This window comes from Gobio gobio, assembly GCF_949357685.1.
Source record: "Gobio gobio genome assembly, chromosome: 2".
In the NCBI taxonomy this organism is placed as follows: Eukaryota; Metazoa; Chordata; class Actinopteri; order Cypriniformes; family Gobionidae; genus Gobio; species Gobio gobio.
In genome coordinates this window covers 16,027,053-16,054,247 of record NC_137098.1, presented here as the reverse complement: position 1 = coordinate 16,054,247, position 27,195 = coordinate 16,027,053, and the positions used below count along the sequence as shown (strand labels likewise).

Here is a 27,195-nt window from a genome sequence, read left to right as displayed (position 1 = left end):
CTAGCTGGGTGACCCATCCCGGAGGCCTCCAATTCCTTCTGGAGCCAACTGTACAATGGTGCAGTCTTATCGGCAGCGCCTACAAACACTGGAACCTAATCACATTGTCCATAGCAGGGTACTCGGCAAACCAAACGCCTTGTACCCCCTAAGCGGGGGGAGTACCACATACGCCACCCACCTCATGAAGGTCCTAGCTTTAATAGTGGCCTATCATACCGTGTGAGGGTGTCAGCCATGGCAATGCTCTGGCTACAAGGGAGCTCATGACCAAACCTACATAAACCAAAAAGGTTGTGAAGTGCTGCTCAACCCGAGCCATGGGTGAGGCAGAATGATACAGAGCTGGGTGTGGAGGTACTCAAATCTACCCTGCCTTGTCAGGGGAGTACAACCAACTGGCCAGGACATATACAAGAAAGGCCAGCGCCTGCCAAAAAACTGGCGGCCTCTAAAACTAGCTCTGGAGGGCCGGGCTGAGCTATGCATACAAAATTTTCGGACTTGCATGAAAAACGCCTTAACCCTGCCCCACGACTACTGGCTAAGTCGCTATCAATTCTGCACAGCACCAACCTGCATTACTAGCAAAGGCCCCAGAACGCAGGTAAGGGGGCGGGCCTTGGCCGGACTACTCTGCATAAGAGGAGGCTACATTAGGGACAAATAATAAAGCTAAGTTAAAAAAATGGAACAGCTACCCGGAGCGCGACCGCTTCTTGGCATGCGACTCCGTGATCCCTAGAAAGCCTAGGCCAATCTAGATCTATACCCGAGGTCCAGAAAAGGGCCACTGCTATTGCACCAAGCAAAAGGGGCACTCGGGTAGAAGTGCCAGTCGTTAAATAGATCTGGTTCTAGATCTAACTGTAGTTCTAGCATAGTCTGATCCTGCATTCTCCAGAAATTGACACTGAGAGAAGATAAAGACCGCCTTACCCTGAGGCGGCTACCAGTTAGCAGCTTAATACTAGGAGAAAAATGCCTAGCCTTTCCTCACAAACCCCCCCTTTTTTTTTTTTTACAACCGCTACACACCCTCAGGAATGAGCAGCATTCCCAGCGCTAATTCTAACGCATTTTAGCTTTTTAGGTCTGGGAATAAAAAGGGCTGTACAGTTCACACAGCGTGTACCATATATAGTGTTTGCTGGCCTCCACTAGCAATACTAGCTCACTTATACCGAGCTTAAGCAACTGGTAATCGTTCTAGCCAACCTAACAGGGGAACTACAGGCCCTTTTAGAACATATCCAGCGATCCCCGAAGCCCTCAGCAGGGAGCATAAGTCAGAAAATATGAAATAATTTCCCATATATAGGGGATTTACCTGCTCGCCTGCGGCACACCATGATATCGACCCACAAGCTTTATTCCCATATGAATACTTAGGTGTACTACTACCACGGGGCTGAGGGAGGCGCACTCACAAGCCAAGCCAGGCAGGCCGTCAGAGTCTGACGTATCTTTTCCTCCGCTCATCATGGGCCTGCCCGGCCTGGTGTAAAAAGCCCCTGGGGAGAAAAAACTAGTAGAAGGATGCCTCCCTAGTCTCAGCGCGCCCTAGGGGGAGGAGACCTGTCCCAGCGTGGTCTTCTTCGCTGGAACCGACCCTGCGCCCCGGCGTCCTTCCGACTCCTAGTGCGGGAGTCCCGCCTCTTTTGCGCCCTACTCCTCCACTGAGGGGGCGCACGAGAGGCAACACTGGCTCGCTGGTCCTGTCGCTGGTCCTCAGGCCATGACGGACCAGGGCCTCCCGCCTGCCTGGGCGCGGCCCCGGATCTCCGCGGAATGCATGATTTAAATGCAGCTGAGCGCGCCTTCGCCTCTCTGAATCTTTCCACCACCGCCTCAACGGAGGTGCCAAAGAGTTCAGAGGGCGAAACCGGGGCATCGAGGAGAAAGGCCTTCTCTTTCGCCCGATGTCCGCAAGGTTCAGCCACAGATGTCTCTCCGTAGCTACCATAGCCGCCACTGCTGTCTGCTTGGAAGCACGGAGAGCCAGATCTGTGGTGAGGCGGAGCTCAGCCATCGCGTCAGGGGGTAGGCCCTCCCCCTGATCGAGATCCTTCAGCAAGTCGGCCTGGTACGCCTGCAGCACCGCGGTGGTGTGCAGTGCTGCAGCGGCCTGACCTGCTGACGTGTACGCCCTGCCATTTAAGCGCGAGGTGTTTCTCATCGCTTTAGACGGCAGGGTGGGAGCTCTAAGTGTCGATAGCCTCCCTGATGCGAGATAGTTCGCAAACGTCTCATCAATCGGAGGCATCGACACGTAGACTCGGCCAATCCCTCAACATCAGCGAAGTTTCCATGCTGATGCCGAATTAACCTGGCCGAGTATGGGTTCTTCCATGCCCCCGCGATGGGTTATGGCCGGAGAGAAAGCGATCATCCAAGCGACCGGGACGCTCGGGTTCTCTCCTAGCACGCTGCCATTGTAACTCCAGCCTGTTGGTGGCGCGCTCCATAACCTCCATCAACTCTGCATACACTGGGCAAGATGGCTGAGAGGGTTCGGCCTCAACCGATTCATCACCACCCTGCCCAGCCATCCTCTGCTAAAATGGAAAAGCATCGGCTGACGAGGAGGAAAAATCTGACTCCTCCCCCGTCAGCCGCCCCTCGCGACCTGGCTGGTCGTCTGTGAGGACTACACCCTCCTCCAGACGACGAGCCAGACGACGAGCGAGTCGTCTGGGAACCCCAGGACCTACGTCGCCGCTCAGTCTCAGCGTGAGCGGGACCGTCCCCAGAAGCTGGCCCCTCTTCCCTCGAGAAGAGGGCCAGGCGAGAGCGGAGCGTTCGGATGGGAAAACGCTCGCAATTCGCGCAAGAACCTCCCGCGCGTGCTCTTCCCCCAGGCAGTACACACAGAGATTGTGCATGTCTTCAGGCGTCAGATACCTGGGACACGGATCCGTGCACTTCCTAAAGTGCCGTGTCTTCTGTGAGCACTTCATCCTACTAACGTGATTCTCTTACGCAACACCAGACAAGACAGTCACTGAAGACGAAGAAGCGGTGTCATGTTGGCAGAGGCGCCCTTATATACTTCCTGGTCGCACCCTGATGACATCATCGGCTGTCGCTGGTCAGTTGGACTGATGTGATTCGATTGTAACTCAGACACCTGTCACGCTGGAGGCGTTCCCCATAGCGTCAAGCTGACGCAGCGTGAGTTCCCTTTCGAAAGGGAAGCCATTATTTTATTTGAAAAAGGTAATTATTAGTGCTGTCAAACGATTAAAATATTTAATCGCGATTAATCGCATTAATGCCATAGTTAACTCACAATTAATCACAATTAATCGCACATTTTTATTTATTCTAAATGTCCCTTGATTTCTTTTTGTCCCATTATTTTTTCTTATTTTAATGCTCTTATCAACATAGAAAAGTGGATCGGCTTGCTTTGTTCAAATGTTTGTTTTATTGAAAACAACATTGGCATACTGTAGTGTTCGATTTCACACCAGCATTCTCACTTGAAGCAGTCATTCACACTTGGAGCAAATAATCGCTCACACAATGTAACACTGTCCATCAATAAAAGGGTGAAAAAAAATACTTTGTTGCACAAACAGCCCCTTCAACAGCCCTTTCTAAGGGATCAAAACAGGGTGATACAAAATAAAATTACAAAGTGCACATGCAAGGTAAACTAGGACTCCGCCTATAGTGCAGTTAAACCAGGGGTCGCCAACTAGCGGACTCCGGTCCAAATCCGGACCGCGAAGCCTTTTGACGTAGGCTAATGAAACAGTTAACGTTGCAATGCTCACTGTTGCGTTCAGACCCAGACGCGCGGTCAAGCATGCAGGTGCACCGGACGCGAATGACGCGACATGCACGCCGCTTAATTCGCGCCGCAGAATGTCTATTTGCGTCTTTGCATTGACTTAAATCACTCGCGCAAAACGCTTCATTCGCGTCCGGTGTGAATGCACCATCAGAGCAGAAAGCAGCGCTCAAGACAAGCACTTTTAGTTGAAGACCCCTGAGTTAAACCATGGCATAATACGTTTCTCATTTCGGCGTCTCACGCTTGCCATCCACGTCCACTCTTTTAATGGCCCAAACAAGTGTGGGCAGCCGCAGCGTGCCTGATGTTTTGTTTCCGGTCTAGCTACATCCGGAGTGGTGTTGTAGTTTTTCTAACGTTACTAGTTGCTGCAACAGCATGTGAAAAAACTACAAAGTTTGTTAGACCAAAAAGAACGTTAATCTCGCGATAAAAAAATTGACGCCGTTAAAATAGGTTTGCGTTAACGTCGTTAATAACGCGTTTAACTGACAGCACTAGTAATTATATTTTATTGACAAAATATTTTAGTTTGTCTTGGATATTTTTATTATTATATCAGGTAACATTTTAAGCTGTCATTTGGTCATGTTAAATTGTACCCCTAACATGTTACAATGTACCCCACCTATGGGGCATGTTGTCACATTTCACTTCCATTCTTTCGGGATAAATCAAGAAAAAAAGTATACACTGTATTAATGAAACAAAACCACATAATTGTACTAGATGTGTGAAATTAATGTGGGAAAAAATAAATACTCTGAACCACAAGTGGATTTACACGTCAAAAAGCGTTAGGTTGTGCCCCGCTTTCCCCTACATTTGCAAAATAACAATTTGCCCAAAAATAAGCCCAATTAGTGCTACTAAACATTCATTTCCAAATGCACAAACATAAAATTTGAAAAGTTAAAAAAAGGTTGTAATTAACTGGAAACTGTATATTCATCATTTGCACAATACAATTAAAACGTATTACAAATATTAGTTAAATACAGTTTTATTTATCATATGTTCTCATATTTATTTTGTTTTTGTAGTGTCATCATTTTGTTATAAGGAGCCCAGCCTGTACCCTGCACACTCTCCAGCATCCATGAGTTTCCTATGCTTCCTGTCATGGCCATGGAGTTCATCCCCAGATGTTTGAGCTTCCTGTCTCTCCTGAACTTCCTGTTTTTGAAGGACATCATATTTGCTAAGTTTAAAGTATATAACTAGAGGTTGGCATGACATTCCACCAAAAAGAAGCAGAGAGAGGGAAGGTTTTGGAAAGTGACTTTGTGCTGCTGTTAGTTTATCAGATGCCGCTAGTTCAATGACCTTAAATGACATGATGAAATTTGGTGGCCTTTCAGTTCATTTGGTGACCATTATATTTTTAGTGCACCTGCCCTGGGCAGCTACTTCGGGGATCCAAGACAAAGTTCTATCTATCTACCCAGCAATCATTTTTGCCTTTAAAAGAGGCTAAATTTGGGCTGTTAGTAAACATTTATATAGTCAGCCCAAGAATAGACTAGTCATCTAGAACATGAACATGTCAAAGAGATGAAACCAAACACCTTGTAATCACTGTTGACTTTTCTTACATGATGGAATATCATAATACAGCTCCAAAGTTATCTTGGCAAAAACGACTTTTGGCTAGAAGGGGTTTACTCATAGCTGGACTATATCGGGTCTATAGTTAACCGAGACTGTGAAATGACGTCTATTGCTTGCTGGGTACTTGAATCGGGAAATCCTGAAATCTCAAAAAATTTCAAAACTCAAATAACAAATTATGACATGAACTGCCGTAAATGTTGTTTCTTGTGCTCAAATTGCAATTACATGGCTTATATTTAAGGTTGGTCCATGCAATGCACATGTGTGGTGTGGTCTTAAGCATAAGTCTCAGAACACTGACTGTTTCTCTGACTTTTTCTCTTATTTAGAAAGCGGGACTTATTCCACCATATTTCGTGTTGCACTTTTTCCCATTCAAAGTAAAATGTGTGCACTGTCTTTGTACAGTGTATCTAAAGTCTATCTAAAGGTCCAGTTGCCGTCCAGAAGGCTAGCATCAGAAGAAGAGATAGAGTGCGACAGAGAGAAAGTTGACGTGTGACGCTGCCATGTTCTGGCTCATAGTTGTGCTGGGATGCCGGCCAATAGAGCCTTGCAGTAGTTCAGTCCTGAAAGGACAAGAGCTTGGATCTCCAAGGATCTGCACAGTGTTCTCCAACATGCTTTACCTGGTTTTGTAAGCATTACCCTTCGCATTTTTGTCTTGTTGAAATATAATTAGTAAAGCTTTACTGGACATCAAACACTACCAACAGAGTCTTTGCTCTTCTGGTTAGCATTAGTGATGTAGAACACACACAGGCCAACTTTTAAGACCTTTTCTAAACAGTATTCAAAGACATTCACTCTTTTGTTTTTGTTATGTACTTTTGGACTGTCGATGACAACAATACTCTGGGTTCCGTCTGTAGTTAACTTGAGTGTCCTGTGGGATATCTTCCAGAATTTGGATGGGAAACATGCCTCTGACTCTGTGCTTAAGTTGTGGCTTATCAGGTTTGAGGCACCAGTGCTCTGTACATACTAGAGTTGTGTTTGTTGGGAACTAAACTTCTAAAATATCTAAACTAAAATATTCCAAAGGCCCCTAGAAGAACACCAAAACATGACGCAACCGTTTTAAGAGTGGCAATGTTGATTGTTGGTGTTGTTTGGTCTTTTTCACTGCATAATGGGAAGTTTTTTTGGCATGTCTCATCATAGTATCTCTTTAATTTAGCCACTAATTTTGAATCTAAGGTGCATGATCAAATCGTAAAATAAGACCAAAATATTATTATATGACATATATATATATATATATATATATATATATATGAGAACAAAATGCACACAGTAAATGTCGCCATCTGGTGGTGAACAACGGTATAAAGTTACCCAACAGTGCCTTTAAAGTTGTGTTGCTGCTAGTTGTAAAGATATGCAGTCGTCGCCTATGCTAGTAAAAATTTGGTTTCAGTTTTCTTAATAATGTTACAAGGCCACTGGCCCTCGATTGTATCGTTGTGTCAAATTTAAATGCACAGAAACGAAATGCAACTGCAAAACAAGGTTTCCTAAAGGTAGGCTACTAAGAATAGTTTGAACGTGTAAACGTAATTGCCTCTCAAAAAGATATGCTTTACACTACCAGTCAATGTTTGGGCTACATTAGCTACTCGTACACCCTTGTGAAAAAGAAGTACACTTATTTTGTAATGTAATTTAAAAGAATAGTATATTACTTAAGAATAAGCCTAATTGAACACTTAATTGGACACTTAAAGGGATAGTTCACCCAAAAATGAAAATTTGATGTTTATCTGCTTACCCCCAGGGCATCCAAGATATAATTGACTTTGTGATGACAAATTAAGATTTTTAACTCCAACTGTTGCAGTCTGTCAGTCATATAGTGCATGTGAATGGAAACAAAATCTATGAGAGTAAAAAAAAACATGCACAGACAAATCCATATTAAACCCTGCGGCTCATGACGACACATTGATGTCTTAAGACACAAAACAATCGGTTTGTGCGAGAATCAATCGGAGGCATCGACACGTAGACTCGGCCAATCCCTCAACATCAGCGAAGTTTCCATGCTGATGCCGAATTAACCTGGCCGAGTATGGGTTCTTCCATGCCCCCGCGATGGGTTATGGCCGGAGAGAAAGCGATCATCCAAGCGACCGGGACGCTCGGGTTCTCTCCTAGCACGCTGCCATTGTAACTCCAGCCTGTTGGTGGCGCGCTCCATAACCTCCATCAACTCTGCATACACTGGGCAAGATGGCTGAAAGGGTTCGGCCTCAACCGATTCATCACCACCCTGCCCAGCCATCCTCTGCTAAAATGGAAAAGCATCGGCTGACGAGGAGGAAAAATCTGACTCCTCCCCCGTCAGCCGCCCCTCGCGACCTGGCTGGTCGTCTGTGAGGACTACACCCTCCTCCAGACGACGAGCCAGACGACGAGCGAGTCGTCTGGGAACCCCAGGACCTACGTCGCCGCTCAGCCTCAGCGTGAGCGGGACCGTCCCCAGAAGCTGGCCCCTCTTCCCTCGAGAAGAGGGCCAGGCGAGAGCGGAGCATTCGGATGGGAAAACGCTCGCAATTCGCGCAAGAACCTCCCGCGCGTGCTCTTCCCCCAGGCAGTACACACAGAGATTGTGCGTGTCTTCAGGCGTCAGATACCTGGGACACGGATCCGTGCACTTCCTAAAGTGCCGTGTCTTCTGTGAGCACTTCATCCTACTAACGTGATTCTCTTACGCAACACCAGACAAGACAGTCACTGAAGACGAAGAAGCGGTGTCATGTTGGCAGAGGCGCCCTTATATACTTCCTGGTCGCACCCTGATGACATCATCGGCTGTCGCCGGTCAGTTGGACTGATGTGATTCGATTGTAACTCAGACACCTGTCACGCTGGAGGCGTTCCCCATAGCGTCAAGCTGACGCAGCGTGAGTTCCCTTTCGAAAGGGAAGCCATTATTTTATTTGAAAAAGGTAATTGTATTTTATTGACAAAATATTTTAGTTTGTCTTGGATATTTTTATTATTATATCAGGTAACATTTTAAGCTGTCATTTGGTCATGTTAAATTGTACCCCTAACATGTTACAATGTACCCCACCTATGGGGCATGTTGTCACATTTCACTTCCATTCTTTCGGGATAAATCAAGAAAAAAAGTATACACTGTATTAATGAAACAAAACCACATAATTGTACTAGATGTGGGAAATTAATGTGGGAAAAAATAAATACTCTGAACCACAAGTGGATTTACACGTCAAAAAGCGTTAGGTTGTGCCCCGCTTTCCCCTACATTTGCAAAATAACAATTTGCCCAAAAATAAGCCCAATTAGTGCTACTAAACATTCATTTCCAAATGCACAAACATAAAATTTGAAAAGTTAAAAAAAGGTTGTAATTAACTGGAAACTGTATATTCATCATTCGCACAATACAATTAAAACGTATTACAAATATTAGTTAAATACAGTTTTATTTATCATATGTTCTCATATTTATTTTGTTTTTGTAGTGTCATCATTTTGTTATAAGGAGCCCAGCCTGTACCCTGCACACTCTCCAGCATCCATGAGTTTCCTATGCTTCCTGTCATGGCCATGGAGTTCATCCCCAGATGTTTGAGCTTCCTGTCTCTCCTGAACTTCCTGTTTTTGAAGGACATCATATTTGCTAAGTTTAAAGTATATAACTAGAGGTTGGCATGACATTCCACCAAAAAGAAGCAGAGAGAGGGAAGGTTTTGGAAAGTGACTTTGTGCTGCTGTTAGTTTATCAGATGCCGCTAGTTCAATGACCTTAAATGACATGATGAAATTTGGTGGCCTTTCAGTTCATTTGGTGACCATTATATTTTTAGTGCACCTGCCCTGGGCAGCTACTTCGGGGATCCAAGACAAAGTTCTATCTATCTACCCAGCAATCATTTTTGCCTTTAAAAGAGGCTAAATTTGGGCTGTTAGTAAACATTTATATAGTCAGCCCAAGAATAGACTAGTCATCTAGAACATGAACATGTCAAAGAAATGAAACCAAACACCTTGTAATCACTGTTGACTTTTCTTACATGATGGAATATCATAATACAGCTCCAAAGTTATCTTGGCAAAAACGAATTTTGGCTAGAAGGGGTTTACTCATAGCTGGACTATATCGGGTCTATAGTTAACCGAGACTGTGAAATGACGTCTATTGCTTGCTGGGTACTTGAATCAGGAAATCCTGAAATCTCAAAAAATTTCAAAACTCAAATAACAAATTATGACATGAACTGCCGTAAATGTTGTTTCTTGTGCTCAAATTGCAATTACATGGCTTATATTTAAGGTTGGTCCATGAAATGCACATGTGTGGTGTGGTCTTAAGCATAAGTCTCAGAACACTGACTGTTTCTCTGACTTTTTCTCTTATTTAGAAAGCGGGACTTATTCCACCATATTTCGTGTTGCACTTTTTCCCATTCAAAGTAAAATGTGTGCACTGTCTTTGTACAGTGTATCTAAAGTCTATCTAAAGGTCCAGTTGCCGTCCAGAAGGCTAGCATCAGAAGAAGAGATAGAGTGCGACAGAGAGAAAGTTGACGTGTGACGCTGCCATGTTCTGGCTCATAGTTGTGCTGGGATGCCGGCCAATAGAGCCTTGCAGTAGTTCAGTCCTGAAAGGACAAGAGCTTGGATCTCCAAGGATCTGCACAGTGTTCTCCAACATGCTTTACCTGGTTTTGTAAGCATTACCCTTCGCATTTTTGTCTTGTTGAAATATAATTAGTAAAGCTTTACTGGACATCAAACACTACCAACAGAGTCTTTGCTCTTCTGGTTAGCATTAGTGATGTAGAACACAAACAGGCCAACTTTTAAGACCTTTTCTAAACAGTATTCAAAGACATTCACTCTTTTGTTTTTGTTATGTACTTTTGGACTGTCGATGACAACAATACTCTGGGTTCCGTCTGTAGTTAACTTGAGTGTCCTGTGGGATATCTTCCAGAATTTGGATGGGAAACATGCCTCTGACTCTGTGCTTAAGTTGTGGCTTATCAGGTTTGAGGCACCAGTGCTCTGTACATACTAGAGTTGTGTTTGTTGGGAACTAAACTTCTAAAATATCTAAACTAAAATATTCCAAAGGCCCCTAGAAGAACACCAAAACATGACGCAACCGTTTTAAGAGTGGCAATGTTGATTGTTGGTGTTGTTTGGTCTTTTTCACTGCATAATGGGAAGTTTTTTTGGCATGTCTCATCATAGTATCTCTTTAATTTAGCCACTAATTTTGAATCTAAGGTGCATGATCAAATCGTAAAATAAGACCAAAATATTATTATATGACATATATATATATATATATATATATATATATATATGAGAACAAAATGCACACAGTAAATGTCGCCATCTGGTGGTGAACAACGGTATAAAGTTACCCAACAGTGCCTTTAAAGTTGTGTTGCTGCTAGTTGTAAAGATATGCAGTCGTCGCCTATGCTAGTAAAAATTTGGTTTCAGTTTTCTTAATAATGTTACAAGGCCACTGGCCCTCGATTGTATCGTTGTGTCAAATTTAAATGCACAGAAACGAAATGCAACTGCAAAACAAGGTTTCCTAAAGGTAGGCTACTAAGAATAGTTTGAACGTGTAAACGTAATTGCCTCTCAAAAAGATATGCTTTACACTACCAGTCAATGTTTGGGCTACATTAGCTACTCGTACACCCTTGTGAAAAAGAAGTACACTTATTTTGTAATGTAATTTAAAAGAATAGTATATTACTTAAGAATAAGCCTAATTGAACACTTAATTGGACACTTAAAGGGATAGTTCACCCAAAAATGAAAATTTGATGTTTATCTGCTTACCCCCAGGGCATCCAAGATATAATTGACTTTGTGATGACAAATTAAGATTTTTAACTCCAACTGTTGCAGTCTGTCAGTCATATAGTGCATGTGAATGGTAACAAAATCTATGAGAGTAAAAAAAAACATGCACAGACAAATCCATATTAAACCCTGCGGCTCATGACGACACATTGATGTCTTAAGACACAAAACAATCGGTTTGTGCGAGAAACCGAGCAGTATTTATATTATTTTTTACTTCTAATACACCACTACCTCCAACAGCCTTGAGCACGCGATCACTTCCGGTGAGTGACGTCAATGTAGGCCTACAATTTACACGATCTGGCGTAGTTTACGCAAGCGCCAGAATTGATCTCTCGCGCGTATCTCTATGCCATATCGTGTACATTGACCTTTAATTTGAATTTGTCTGTGCAGGTTTTTTTAAATATTTTTTTTACTCTCATAGATTCTGCTACCATTCACATGCATTATACGGCTGACAGACTGCAACGGTTGGAGTTAAAAATCTTCATTTGTGTTCTACTTAAGAAACAAAGTCAACTTTATCTCGGATGCCCTGGGGGTAAGCAGATAAACATCAAATTTTCATTTTTGGTTGAACTATCCCTTTAATTGCATTGTAATTAAAGGAAGATGTATCATAGTTTAAATTTATATTAAATGCATTAGCTTAAGAATACTTTTTTGACCCCCTTAAATGTGACTTATGTACTTAATATATATAAAATGTGAAGTTTTTAAATATATTTCTAAGATTTTAAGTAGGCCACACTACAGTGCATATTAGGCTAAATACAATTAAAGGGTTAGTTCACCCAAAAATGAAAATAATGTAATTTATTACTCACCCTCATGCAGTTCCACATCCCGTAAGACCTCCGTTCATCTTCGGAACACAAATTAAGATATTTGTGTTGGAATCCGATGACTAAGTGAGGCTTGCATAGGCATCAATGTAATTTACACTCTCAAGATCCATTAATGTACTAAAAACATATTTAAATCAGTCCATGTGAGTACAGTGGTTCAATATTAATATTATAAAGCGACGAGAATATTTTTCGTGTGCCAAAAAAAATAAAGACTTATATAGTGATAACCGATTTCAAAACACTGCTTCATGAAGCTTCGGAGCGGAAACGAATCAGCAAGTCGATTCAGTGGCTCGAGCGCCAAAGTCACGTGATCCAAATCATGGTGCGACTCGCTGATTCGTTTCGGTCTGAAGCTTCATGAAGCAGTGTTTTGAAATAGGTTATCACTTATAAGTCGTTATTTAGTTTTTTGGCACACAAAAAAAATTTCTCGTCGCTTTATAATAGTAATATTGAACCACTGTAGCCTACTCACATGGACTGATTTAAATATGTTTTTAGTACTTAATGTATCTTGAGAGTGTAAATTACAATGATCCCTATGCAGGCCTCACTGAGCCATGAGGGTGAGATATAAATGACATTATTTTCATTTTTGGGTGAACCCTTTAAGTGCACTCACAAGGGTGCTACTCATTCTATTATTTTTAGTAACGTCATCAGCATGAACCTTTGAATAAGATGAAAAGAAGGTTTTATAATGCTTGTAGATCTGTGCAATGGACTGATAATACGAGTCTTTCGCCTCCTAGCGTTTTCTTATTGGTCGTCTACGACATTACACGACGACTATTGTGGAAAGAGCCGCCCTCAAGTGGCAGCGGTGTGATTTGTCTGTGTGTTTGTGAGAGAGGGAGAGACAGAAAAAGAGAGAGGGAGAAAAAGAGGGTACCATTTACAACGACCTTTTCAAATCCAATGGCATGCGAGCGCATTTGTGCGCTTTGAAGCAGATGATACCTGAGCACATACCGAGCAGGTCTGCGCGTAAAGGTTGGCGCTGCGATGCTTCTAAATAGTTTGAAACAGCGCCGTGTTAACTGCGATGAAGAAAAACAAGGCAATTGAAAAGTTGAGTTTAGTAATAAGGTAGTTCTCAGTCCCGGCGTACAACAGGAGGAATCTGCGGCTGCGGATCATGTTCTGACTCAAAGGTGCCGAACAGACGGAGCGGAATGAAGTCGGTGATATGGAGCGCCAGACGGCGGCCGTTCCTGCGCTTCTGCTGCTGTGCATTCGGGTTTCTCGTGGTTGTGTGGGTCGCACAGGTCCTGCAACTGACAGGTTAGGACAATCACAGATAAAACATTCATTAGTTTAACACGATCCGCCCATGGTTATGCTTTTATTCGTAACACGCAAGCCATTTTCAGTGTTTTTTTCTCTCTCTCATTTGTGTTTCCGCGTCTCCTACGAAGAGGAGCAGGATTTCTGCACATAACAGAAATGGAATAGAGCAAATTATCCTTTTTACTATAGCTATAAGATCACAGTTTTATTGTTTATACTATAAAAAATAGCCTGATAATTTAGCATAAATGGTTTTCATAAAGCAGCACTATTTGAAATGTATTAGTATTTTTTCTTCTGCTGGCTTGTGCTACTAGTAAAACCCCCTTCACACCTGTGTCACAGCACCACTGAAAGGTGGTTTCCCATGTTCAGTCCAATCATCATATAGCCTATGATTGAGGAAGAGAGAGACAGATCAATGCATATAAATGATCACGCCTCAATCCCTTAAGGGTACATAAAGTTCCGAAACATCCTCATCCTAGAGATTCACGTATCCAGGGTATTGGCTGAAAATAATTACTTTACTTCTTATAGTGCTACAGTGTTTGTACAGCTGGTGCACATGATGGTGACCCACTCCCATGTCCATTAATATTTCTAGAAATATAATATTGTTGGAGTCCTTATCTCATGAAAGTCATTTTAATGTTATTTCTTAAACACGTTGTTCATTCCTTTGTGTAAAAACATGTATTATCAAAACCAATACTTATTTTACAGTGAATCTGATTATCCTTTTAAAGTAAAAAGAGCAAATTTGTAAATATACATAGATCAACCCCTGCTTTTACAACCAAGCTTCTCTTTCATGACAAATCAGTGCTTGTGGCTCTCTGGGAACCTTGGAGGTGTTGCTTTATCTAGTATTTATCAATTTCTTGAACCATTCAAAAAAGAAATTAGCTTTTTATTTGTACTTAAAGGGATAGTTCACCCAAAAATGAAAATTCTGTCATCATTTACTCACCCTCAAGTTGTTCCAAACCTGAATGAGTTTCTTTGTTCTGGTGAACACAAAATAAGATATTTTGAAGAATGTTTGTAACCAAGCAGAGAGAGCAACCATTGACTACCATAGTAGGGGGGGAAATACTATGGTAGTCAATGGTTGCTCTCTCTGCTTGGTTACAAACATTCTTCAAAATATCTTATTTTGTGTCAACTATCCCTTTAAGCTCCTTTGAGGCTGTCTGAATGAACAATGGTTTGCAAATATATATTTGTGGCAGATGAGTTTGTAAACACAACACTAACATTAGAATTGAAGGACAACAGCACTAAAATCAATGAAAGGTTTATTCCTGGTCAGCTTGCTAACATTTGACATGCTTTGATGATTCAAGTCACTTAGATGAAACTGTTGAACTTTATGATTGATCAGTCGTATAAGCTTTTCATCACATATGATCTTTTCTTGACAGATGACTACATTATTCAGTTGACCAATGAAATTGGCTGAGTTGAGATTTGAGTTTAGCTAGTTAGGGGGGGGGGGGGGGGTTAAAGTGTATGTACTGATAAGCATTTATGCCAAACTAAAATATACTTTATTGCCATTTCTATTGAAACGTGTATGTCATGAAATGATGGAGGTGCAGTTTAAAATAAATTAACTTGAACATTTAATCTAATATTTAATAGCACACTACAGTTAAACTTGTAATCATGTAGCCTGCTTTATGTTCAACACATTAAAATAAGTGTATTTCTTTAAAGACAAAATATGCTTTAATGATGTACTTTAATGATGTACTAATAAAAAGTAAAACTTTTCATTTGAAATCATTACAAAGTTATGTTAAGAAACAGTCATGAAAGTGTTCTCTCTTTAAGTACACATAAGCAGCCTTTTATTTAATTCATATATCATCTGCAGTTTTTAATAATATACATTTACGACTTGAAGTACACTAAGTGCACATGCAAAACAATTAAGCTCACTTTTTCACAAGGGAGAGTAGTGACATATAGACAGATGGTCACTTTCAGTCTACAGAAGTTTGTACGAGTTGAAAAAACAGACTACTTACAGTAAATGTAATAATATATATAATCGAATGATTTGACGTTTCTTGAATGAAGCTGCAGGCTTATACCTATACTGACAAACAGACCAAACCAGGACAACAAACTGCTCCAACTTGCAGTGGTCACATTGATCTTCGTGTGTGGCATCGGTTGTTTCATTTTTATGTTTTGTGATGACAGAGAGGACGGTTCTGCAGCAGAGGAGACAATTTTACCCATATATAGCATCCCAAAATGAAAGCTGAAAAAAATATGCCCTACACAAAGAGAGCAGGAGAGACCGTCTGATAAGAAACAGTTTTTAAATCAGTTGGTGAGAGCAACATTGCAGCAGTCTCTTTAAAACACAGAAGACTCGGCATAGAATTGCATGTTCAATGTTTTCTTTATCTTTAAGTTCAACTTAAGTTATAACCATTCATTGACACAACCAGCCTGTTTCTGTCATGGGTGGTTACAATGAATTGCACGACAATGGAGTTTAACAAAACATAAACAGTCTTTAGTAGTAAATCCAACAAGGAACACGCAGGAGAACACAATGAAAACAAAGAACCTATAAATACATATGAAATATGAAAACAAGTTCATCAGATGACTTGAATAGCTCTATTTGGAAAGAATTAATCATTCTAGCATTTGGGTGATTGTAGGGGGTGAATCTGCAAATATAATTACAGGCATAAATAAATACAATAGAGCAAAGATACAAATGAAATAAACAGTGCTTTATGTTTTTCAGGTAAGTCTAACAGTATTCAGGTACATAAATTGAAAAATCACATATAAAATAACACCGCATAATCTTTAATCTTTGCTAAAGCTGATTTTCTCTTTTTTTGCTGTTTGATTAAATGACAGACAGCAGCAGGAATCTTTGGCTGCTGTCACTTTAAGACACGGATGTAATATAATGACACTCATCCGTTTTCTTTCTCAGTTATTTATTTTTTTGCATAAGCCATAAGCGACTGTGTTTATGAGGATACTCACAGAGATGGGCATTTTGATATCATTTTGTGTGTATGTGTCCGTTCAAGCACAAATAGATGCGGAAGAGAACAGAATTCGGTGTTAGCGTGTTTTCTAGTGCTCAAATAGTTTAAAATCGCTTGAATGTTTAAACTGACAGGACCTAAAAGACGTGCAAGTGATAAACTTGCGCTCTATGATGGCTAAACTTTGCAATTAATCGAGAATCATGTGCGTTTCGAATCGTGCCTGGTCCATACACATCATACGGTCCCTATACTTGACCTCGCACATTCTGCGATGTAACTATATCGCAGATTCGCATGTCAGCCAAATCTAAAACGATATATCATGCAACCCTAAAACCAACTAGGGAAACAGTCGGGCAAAATGAAACATAAACCTGACAGTTTCCTGCTGATGAAGCTTGTAATTTAAATTCTCAGCATGTCATAGTGCACTGATAATCTCTTCTGGTTTTAAATTCTTCCTTTTTTAATGCTTTTTTTTTCTTCACAAAAACAACAACAAATACAGTCCATAACACAATTTTAAAATGTGTGTCCCTTTAAATGCAAATCAGCTGCTGCTCCCTTTCAAGAAGAGGGTGGAGCTTCAAGAGCTCCTGTTAGCAGCACCGATTACCTCACGTTAGGAACTGTTCAGCCTTTTATGTTCAAACTGGAGTCGGACAATGATGGAGACACTCACTAAGAAGTGACAACATGTACAATGCAACAGGACGTTTCTGAATGGTTAGTTGATGAATTAATGTAGCTGGTGTGGAGTTAAATATCTTCAAGTCATCGATTAGCATGTTCTTAAATGATAATCTATAAATCGCATGTGTGGGAACTGTTGTAAGATGCCTTCAGAGCCAGATAATATATGCTGCTGCATGAGGATAGACCAGGTATAGTTTAGTTAAAGGAACTGTATGTAGGAATGTGGCCAAAACTGGTACTGCAATCACTTTCAAATTACTGTAGAGCGGTGTATCCCCTCTCCCCCTCCTTAGACATTTTTTATCCAAAAAGTTTGTAGCTGCAACTGTGGTAACTAGAGCAGAGCTGGCAACCCGGATGCCGAAACACTACTGACTTTGTGATTGGTAGATAGGTGGAAGGTGGCGCTTCAGGCCAAAACACAACATGTCAACATCAACATCAGTTGAGGGCTGCAACTTCACTTTTTAAATGACAATATCCTGGCCGGACAACTGTTGTCAGTGATATAAGTATTTGAAATTAACATGATTTCTTAATGTCTAGTGACATATCAGGGCCATTTTATGATTAATTAAAATACATTTCTTACATACAGTTCCTTTAAGTTACGGTTATAACTTATGTTGTCATCTTGCTTTTATGACATGCTATTGCATTTGTGTTTCGTACTGTATTTCAATAAATGTGAAAAGACAGATACGACAGCTTGAGCAGACTCCTAAAAATGTGCTTTACTACAACAACACTTCCTCGACTCAACATGGCCTTTGTTGCATGTTCCCGGGGGCAGGGTTTATGTAAATGTTAGGGTTAGTGACGTCACTAACCCAGAAAGAAGCTCATTGTAGTCCCTGGCAGCCGTTTGTTGTAGTGATGTCTGTAAAAGAAAATATCTCCCTTTGCTTTGAACTTTGAGGGTCGTAACTTTGCAGATGTTGTTTATGCTCAAACAGCAACATTACACACAAACTAAAGTTATAAATTTGAAATCATAATCAACCACCCCTTAAAGGGTTACTTCAGTGATTTAGCATTAGGCTTTGTATGAAACCTGGTAGTATATTGGAATTATGGTACTTTCCCCCCGAATTATGCATTTTATTTCTGGAAAAAATCCTCCGATGACGGAAATATCGTCATTTTGCGTCACCGGAGGATTTTTTGGCCAGAGGCTAAAAACTACAGCCAGTAGAGGGAGCTAGTTCCGCATGTTTTCAACCCGCCCACAGCAGAGGGATCTCACTCACAGAATGTAAATGCGCACAGCCGCTGCCGCTCGGCTCAGGCATTAATAACGGAGCGGTACGGAGCAAAGTGAGTGTTTCAACTTTTCAATGAATTCCTATGAATGTTTAGCTTCCATAGGCATGATCTGATAACACGCCAGACTGGACACGTGCCAAGAATGACAGCCGCGCTTACCTCAGCTCTGCTCAGCTCTTCTCTCTTGTGCTAAATGAAATCTGACTCCTGCCGCATCTGTGACGTGACTTTCGTTCGGCTCACTCACACTTTATTGAAAAGACAGGTTCAGTTTTTAAAGGTAGGGAAGGTAAGAATTGGTTAAAAAACTTTTTCCCAAATTTGTTTAAACTTTCTCTATATATCAATACATAATTAAAATGTAAGTACTCTGAAAAAGAAAGTATAAAAATTGAGTGTCTGTAGACCTCTCACAACTGTTTTAAAGACAGCTCATTATTTCCATTCACTCCACCTTCTCCCTTCTGGGCTCTTTCCAAAGCCACGCCTCCAAAACACATGAACGCGCTACGCCGACCGCTCAGCTGGAAGACGCATTATTTACCTGAGACGAGCAGAGAAGGAGCGGAGTGCATGTAGTGACATCATGTTAGAATCACATGTAATAAAAAATCTAACTTTATCATTATGAATATAAACAAATAAGATGTCTTTTAGTACTCACTATCAAGCTAGAATACCGATACTTGTAAAGTTTAAAATACACACACAACACAGTGTCTACGACACACACAGATACAAGATAAAAACATCAGTAAACATAGGTAGAGAATATAAAGTTTAGACGGAGGGTAGTAGCTAAAGCTAACTTAGTTCTAAAAAAAGTTCCTGGATGCTGTGTACTAGCTTTTACACATGCATTTTGTATTCTAAAGTTACATTTTGCGAAATTCAACACGACAGCGATCAACTTGAGCTAAGCATATTGAGTATTTATCATCTCTACTAATGGCTCGCTAAGTGTATAACATTGTAACTTTATGCTAAGTAATGTTATGTTAGCTATATTAGGCAGCTACGTGTGCTAGGGAGACATGCTTCATGAAAACATAAACCAAAAAAATTTATAATCAAAATGAAAGATTACCTGTCCAGCAGAAATACAGCCTCTTGAACTCCTCAAATCAAACGGGTGCGCGCATGTGGGCAGATCCTGTAGCAAAAGGGGTGGTAGCCATGGTAGCGAGAGAGAGTGACAGTCACCCAAGCCAATCACTTGTTTCGTCTCGGACGAAAATAATGAGCGGTGTTTATTGCAGATTAAAAAGTCTAGAGTCACTCGATTTTTATACTCTCTTTTTCAGAGTACTTACATTTTAATTATGTATTGACATATAAAGAAAGTTTAAACAAATTTGGACAAAAGTGTTTTAGATCATTCTTACCTTTAATTGTAGTGTGTATTCTCTTACTGAACGAAATTATTTTATTATTATGAATATCAAAACAACGGTGGGGGTGGTGTCATGGTGGGCAAGTGATGACCAGTAGCCGTGGCTTTGGGAGTGGCCTTGTAGGGCAGCGAAGCACGTGCATTCTGGGAGTTGTTGTCTTTCATCCACATGAGACAAAAATCAATTTTCTGTCTTTTCTCAGTCTAGAAGGCACCAAATTCAAAAATAATTTCACATTTCTACTACATAAATGACCCAGTTTAAATACACATTCATCTTCCAAGCGCTGAAGTGCCCCTTTAAAAACATTTTCTGAAATATTTTACATTGCATGTGTAATATTCACAAAGCTGCCTATATTTACTTTTTCACAACTATGTGGTACTTGTAAGCATGCTAGAAACTAGGGCTGCGCAATATATCGAAATTATCGAAATATCGCAAATGTACATATCGCAATATGCATATCGCAAGGGTACGTAATATCTGAATGATTTTAATAGGCTACTTCAACATTGTGAAAAGTGTACGTTTTAGGTCGACACATATAGCAGAGAATAGACTGGGCACACGGCTGTTACTTGCTTGACGTTAAAAAGAGTTATTAAACGCAATAACTTGCAAAAAACAACTTGCAGTCTCGCGCTGTCTGCTGTCTGAGACACACACCAAAACGTGCGCACAAGCGTGCCTTGTGCCTTGTTACACACTCAAACTGTCAAATACACACACAGTTATGTCGAAATGGCTGTCTTGATGAGTATTCATGTAAACACAGTCTGTTATGCTTTAAGTGAAAAATATCAGTTGGGGAAAGAAATTGATTTTACACACTTAAAGCAATATCGTAATGTATCGCATATCGAATATTGCATTATTTAACAAGGATATCGCATATTGCATTTTTCTTAAATATCGCACACCCCTACTAGAAACTGACACCTTTGGTCATTCATGCAATTTTGCATTTTGACCTAGGCATTCAGACCTGGGGTGCGTTTACCCAAAGACATCGTTAGCCAACTATGGTCGCATGTTCCGTTCTTTCTTACCAACATATTTGAACAATTTTGCTTTTCTCGAAACCAATGAACATCCGCAAACAGTGTCGCAAACTTACGTGGTTGGAACTACAGCTCCAGAGCTGGTTGGAAGCAAAGTTTCTTGTTAAAATGATGTGGACTTAAATAGATTGTAAACTTGGGCACAATTAGCAAGCTAACATTCAGGACATTCTACGTATATCATGAGTGCCTAATCCTGTTCCTGGAGATCTACCTACATGCAGAGTTCAGATCCAACCCTGATCCAACACACCTGTCTGTAATTATCAAGTGTTTTAATTTGTTCAATTGCATTTGATAAGAGTTGGAGCTGAACTTTACAGATAGGTAGATGATTGGGCACCCCTGTTCTATATCTTTTATCTAATTTAAATATATACATTTTAATTCATTATTATACATTTTTGTGTGCCAACAATCAGCGCCATTTTTGAGGAGTGCACATTATTTAAATGCATAAAGTAACCCTGGAGTATGATGTATGATGGAACCCGCGATGAATCAAACGTCAAATAAAGCAAAACGACAAGGAACAAAAACTGTGAAGTAGCCCTCGGTTAGTAACAGCAGCATGTCAGAAAAATTAAGTTGCGGACAAAGCTGCTGACTGAACGAACCCTTAGTAAATGCACAGCAAATACTCAATGGTTTCGAGGAAAAGTCGTGACTAGTTAGTTTTTACAAGGATGCATTGTACTATGATGGTTAAGCAATGAGTTACGTCACTGTTGCATCCATTGGTGGCATAAAGTATGCATATAAGCTTTCTGTCCTCCTTCCTTTGGTTCAGATGAGGATGAGAGGTTGCTCTGTCTAGTTGGGACATTGAGGGTCCTTCTAGGCTTGGTCTGAATGTTTTTTTTTTGGGGGGGGGGGGATATTAACCTAATAGGAGACTGGGTGTCTAATCTTCCTTTTGCCAGGGTCTGTAGCCTGAATGTTTCATCCGTGGCTTCCCAGATCTTATCTATGAAGCCAGACAATTATGATTATGCCATTAAAATCTCAATGGTGATTCTCACACAAAACTCAAATATTTAATTCACTTTTTTAAATTGTAGAAATCCATGATTTTTGACTGCAAATCGCCATTGAGACGAGAGTGCGGTGTAAACTACCTTGTTTAGATTATTTAATTTCCAGTGTATTTATTACTCTGTTATTGTAACAGTTATGTTCAGTTAGTTTCTGTTTTCATGGACTTTTAGTTTGTTATTTTCAGTTACATGTGTTCCTTTGTTCAGTTTTTAGTTAATGTGTGTTCCCTTTGAGTTTGTCTGGTCACGTTGTCAGTTATGCGTGTGAAAACTACTGCCTGTTGGGATCGCTACCTGTTTGGATTATTATTAGTAAACTTTGTGTTGGAACTTTATTCACTTTTGTCTTCATCTGTCTGCCTGCACACGTGTGTAACAGTAATACATTAAGGAACAGTGAAAGTACCTTTCTGAAAAAGTAGTTAGTTACTCTTTGATAGACTAGCTAACTGCATTGAAATCACTTATTGATGGGGTTTTTTCGCGAACGGATTGCAAATAACTCAATAACTGTGCATGAGGAATGTTTTGAGTGAATTGTTTGTAAGCGAACACAATGCAATATAATTATGATTTCAAAGAGTATTGTTTTATTTTGTAAACTAACCAAAGATACACACATGACTCGTGAAATACTGTACTGGACTTAAAGAGACTAACTGAGTGTAATGAAAACTTCTTACTGAATAACAATATAACAAAATGAGAAAACGAATACTAATAATGATTATAATTTCCGTCATAGAAATGTGATATACAGTAGTGCAGGCTAGTGATTCAATTTATGCTGATTAGTATTACTCACGTATATGTGTCCTTAAATCTGTGAGACAGAAAATGTTTTATGTATTCCCAAAGTATTATATATAACCCTGGCTCATACTGCAGTTTTGTCTCACTGTTGTGTTTTCCTGCTGCCAAGGGAAATCTAAACAAAATGGTTGTGGTTATACACTATGTGTGTCAGACGCACACTTGTGCGTTTGAGCTTGAAGTGCCTTCTGATGCTGAATGTTTTTACTCAAGCATACTTGCTCACAAATACCTTTTTTGGTTTATCTGATAGATTCGTGTTAAAGTAAATGTTTTCATTAGCATTGTTGACTGTTGAAATGACAGTTTGCAGACCTAAAAGTAAACTTTTGTACTTGTTTGGTTGTGAAAGGTGTATAGGTGAATTCATTTCTTGTGTCTTTACAGAGGTGAAGTCTTCGCGGCCAGAAACTGACTTTCCCAGACGCAGGGTCCTGCAGTATGGAATTGACAATCAAACAATTGACACCCCCAGAGCAGGTGGGAATCAAACATTTTACAGTATTTGTATTTCATAAAATTTTAAATCTTACATTTATATTTAGGATTTTACAGTACACTATTCATTGAGTGTTTTCATGGTAATTTATACAAACCACTGATAGTAAATATTTGTTTTTCCCCAAAGGCCACTTTTGTTTGTTCATGTGTGTATCTCTAGGCTACTATGGTTGCGTGGATCATATTCTCTAAACTCTGCTTGTGAAAAAGAAGTATGCTTCATTGTATTGAAGTTGCACTAGTCCTAACCCTATAGTGAATACATGCTGTTCATTACTATTACTCAGTACTTAAAAGTATAATTATACTGTAACAAGGACACCTTAAAATAAAGTAAACTTAAGTACACTTTTAAAAAGTGCACCTTGTAATAATGTCAAATTAAAAGTTTAACTTTAAAGTATTTATGTCATTAGGTGTTAATCATCTTTTCTTGTGCTTTAAAGTAGTACACTTATTTTGATGTGCTGACTAACATAATAAAGCACATATAAAGTACTTGATTATAATTTTAACTTTAATGTGTTATTCAATATTAATATATTTTAAATTGACTAAATTTCAACTTCATCATTACAGATGTCCAGGTACACATTTATTTAGAAATACATTACATACAGGTAGAAATAGAAATTACATTAAATTATATTTTAGTTTACAAAAAATGCTTTTCAGGACATTCTGAAATTCAGTACAGTAAGTAATTATGAAATGCCATATAAATATGTACTTAAGTCCTACTTAAGTTAGTCAAAAACACTCTAATGTTCAGCTAACTGCATTTAATATGTGACCCTCCCTGGACCACAAAACCAGTCATAAGTGTCATTTTTTTAAAATTGAGATTTATACATCATCTGAAGATACAACTATTTGAAAATCTGGAATCTGAGGGTGCAAAAAAAATATTGAGAAAATCACCTTTAAAGTTGTCCAAATGAAGTCATTAGCGATGCATATTACTACTAATAATACATTTTTGATATATTTACGGAAGGAAATTTACTAAATATCTTTATGGAAAATGATCTTTACTTAATATCCTAATGATTTTTGGCATAAAAGAAAAATCGATAATTTTGACCCATATTTGTATATTGTTGGTTATTGCCACAAATATACCCGTGAGACTTATGACTGGTTTTGTGGTCCAGGGTCACATATACTAAATTCAAACATGTAGTTTAGTCTCAGAAAACATTGCATTCAGTTCACACTTAAATATATTTTAAATTATATTATTTCCGTAAGATGTTCTCTTTTATTAAAGCATGCTACTTTTTCACAAAGGACTACTTGGCCTTCAGAAAACAGAGTTCTGTCTGAAGAGGCCAAACATTTGTTGCCAAACATCTTCTTTAAGGAAAGGGGTGTACAAAAATAGTTAAAAAGGAGTGGAACAGAAAACACACACTGTCCAGAGATATTAAGAGGCTACAGCAAGCATAAACATAAGTCAGGAACAGACACTCTACTGTCTCATCTGAAAAAAAAGTTAATGTCATTGATCTCAGACAAATACCTCTGTTGTTATTATTGTAGTTCTGTTGCCATTTGTATATGCAAAGGACTGAGAACTGAGATCACAGCACGCAGTTTAAACAATGGCATACACCATGGAGTGGATGCTTGAAGCAGTTAGTTGCCAAGTAAGTTGTGCAAGATCCATGCCTGTTTGTCACATGATGACAGTCAGTGCTTCTGAATTCTCTGTTGCAATGTTACGTGTAGAAGCCATTTGTGTTTGTTTTGATATACAGTACATGGACAATATATATAACCACAAGTAATAACACAGTGTCACACTGAAGAACTTGTGGTTATTACTTCTACCTCTAATCAGCAATTTTTAGATTAATTAATCCTTTTTTTATGCCAGTTTAGGGTTAGACACAAATTTATTTTATGGTCTATGGACCCCCTGAAGTAGCCTTGGCCACCCCATGTATAAAACGTCTTTTTTTTTAAAAGAAATACACTCTTAAGCTTTGAAGTACAAGTGCACATTCAATACATTTAAGCACACTTTATTTCACAAGTGCAGTCTTCAAATCAGGGGTGACAGGGATAAAGCGGTCCATAAGACTATCAAACTAGATCTTTTGATGTAGAGAATCTGATTTCCCCAGTGAATAGGTCAAATCAAAGTGTGTTAGCACAAATGCCATGAGCTATTGACTACGTCTCTGAGACTACATTTGGTTATTTCACATCATCTTAAGGGTCTGATCAGGTTGAAATAGCTCTTTAAGGTAACAATTGCACAATTTGTCTTTTTACAGTGCACACTGCAATGTGTGAGCTCTATGCATGACCCAGCTCTTTTGGTTTTTAACCCTGTGCAAGCAAGCAGCTCGATGTGACGCAACAAATAACATTGCACTAAAATCAACAAAATGTCAATGATGTTGCTCGCTTACTGCATTGACAGGAAGACATGAAGCCTAAGAGAGGTCAACATTTACTCCATCAGTTTAGTTCAATTTATCTATTTATCTTTGATTTATCTATTAAAGGATCTGAATGGAGATTAGGTGTGAGTGACACTTCGGACATATTTCAAACTCACATACCCTTACAAGCAAGAAACTCATATTCATGCAGAATGCTCTACATATCTTTATGGAAAAACAATTGCATTTAACTGTATTGAATATGAACTTATAATTAACCCTTTCACACGTAAGTTTAAAATATTCTGGCTGATCCCCCAGCATGAGTTTTTCAAGGCGACCGTTATTTAGAACATATCACTGTTTTGTTTCCATGGTGATGCATCATTGCTTGTCACGTGACACACCTCACATCTCAGCCACAATAGTGCTGTATGACTGATGATCGGCTTTTATTTCATTTTTCTTTTTTTATTAAAAATATTCACAAATCTATCAAAATTCTGATTGTCAAATATGGGCAAGTGGATGTGTTTTGTTGTTTAAAGGTGCTGTATGTAAGTTTTCGACTGTACTAAGGCATAAAAATACCATAATATGTTTTCAGATATTCAGGAAACAATCTCCGAAAAACAATGCTACAACCAGTTATTTTACTTTTGAAATGTGCGTTCCGTGTTGAAATGTCGGTTTTTGTTTTGGTCTATGCGATAATGCATTTTGTCAATTTACCTAATAGTATTTCGACACCACAGGTTGCCAGTTGGCGGAAAACACAGCATAATGGAAGCCAGTAAACAAACTGGGTCAGAGATCGCATATTCTACCCGACCTAAAAAGCATTGGCATCCATCTAAAATCTCTATGAACTGAAGCACATTAAAATGCAGATAAATCAACTCATAAACTTACAGTGTGTAAGTTTACGTGTCTTCCATTGTCAATTACGCTTGTGCTGTTGCGTGTCCTATGCACTGTTCTAATCACACTAGCTGCACACTAGCTGATCGTACGCTCCAGGGTCCAGCCAAGACTGATCACACTGGTGTGATCGTGCTTGCGACAGGGTTAAAGAGAGTACACTTTCATGACATACATTTTTTTTACCGTACTTAAGAGCGCTTTTAAAAAGTGCCCTTTGTAATAGTGAAATGAAAAGTTTTACATTAAAATAGATTAAATAATAAATGCAATTATTTGAATGTGTTGACTAAAACACTAAATCACGTATACCGTAAAACTTCAAATAATAGCCGAGTCCCAAATAGACGCCTGTCTCTTTTAAACGCCTGGTGCGACGACAGGTTTGGGTAAATAAAGGCCGGTCTCAAATAGACGCCGGGTCTGTTTTTTAGTATTGGGTTGTATTTGATCTTCTCAAACCCGTCAGATCGTCTGTTCTATGTTTTGATTAGATTTCACGTGACAGACGGAACCGTTCATGAACGACTCATCACTATGGCAACATCACAAAGAGGTTAACTAACCTCTTAATTCTCTCAATACCACCATGGAGAAAAGTATAATTTGACATTTAAGCTGACAGTTGTCAAATTTCAAGCGTGGGT

General features: G+C 39.6%; 1 protein-coding gene across 1 annotated transcript in view; it reads left to right on the top strand.

The window, feature by feature from the left end:
- The first annotated feature begins 12,974 nt into the window (after positions 1-12,974).
- LOC307143343 (sodium/potassium/calcium exchanger 3) overlaps positions 12,975-27,195 on the top strand; it is a 72,838-nt gene continuing 58,617 nt past the window's right edge. The window contains exons 1-2 of the mRNA XM_079844843.1: positions 12,975-13,422; positions 23,121-23,213. Coding sequence (XP_079700969.1) covers positions 13,314-13,422; positions 23,121-23,213 — 202 coding nt within the window. The 5' untranslated portion in view covers positions 12,975-13,313. The remainder of the gene's footprint in view (positions 13,423-23,120; positions 23,214-27,195) is intronic.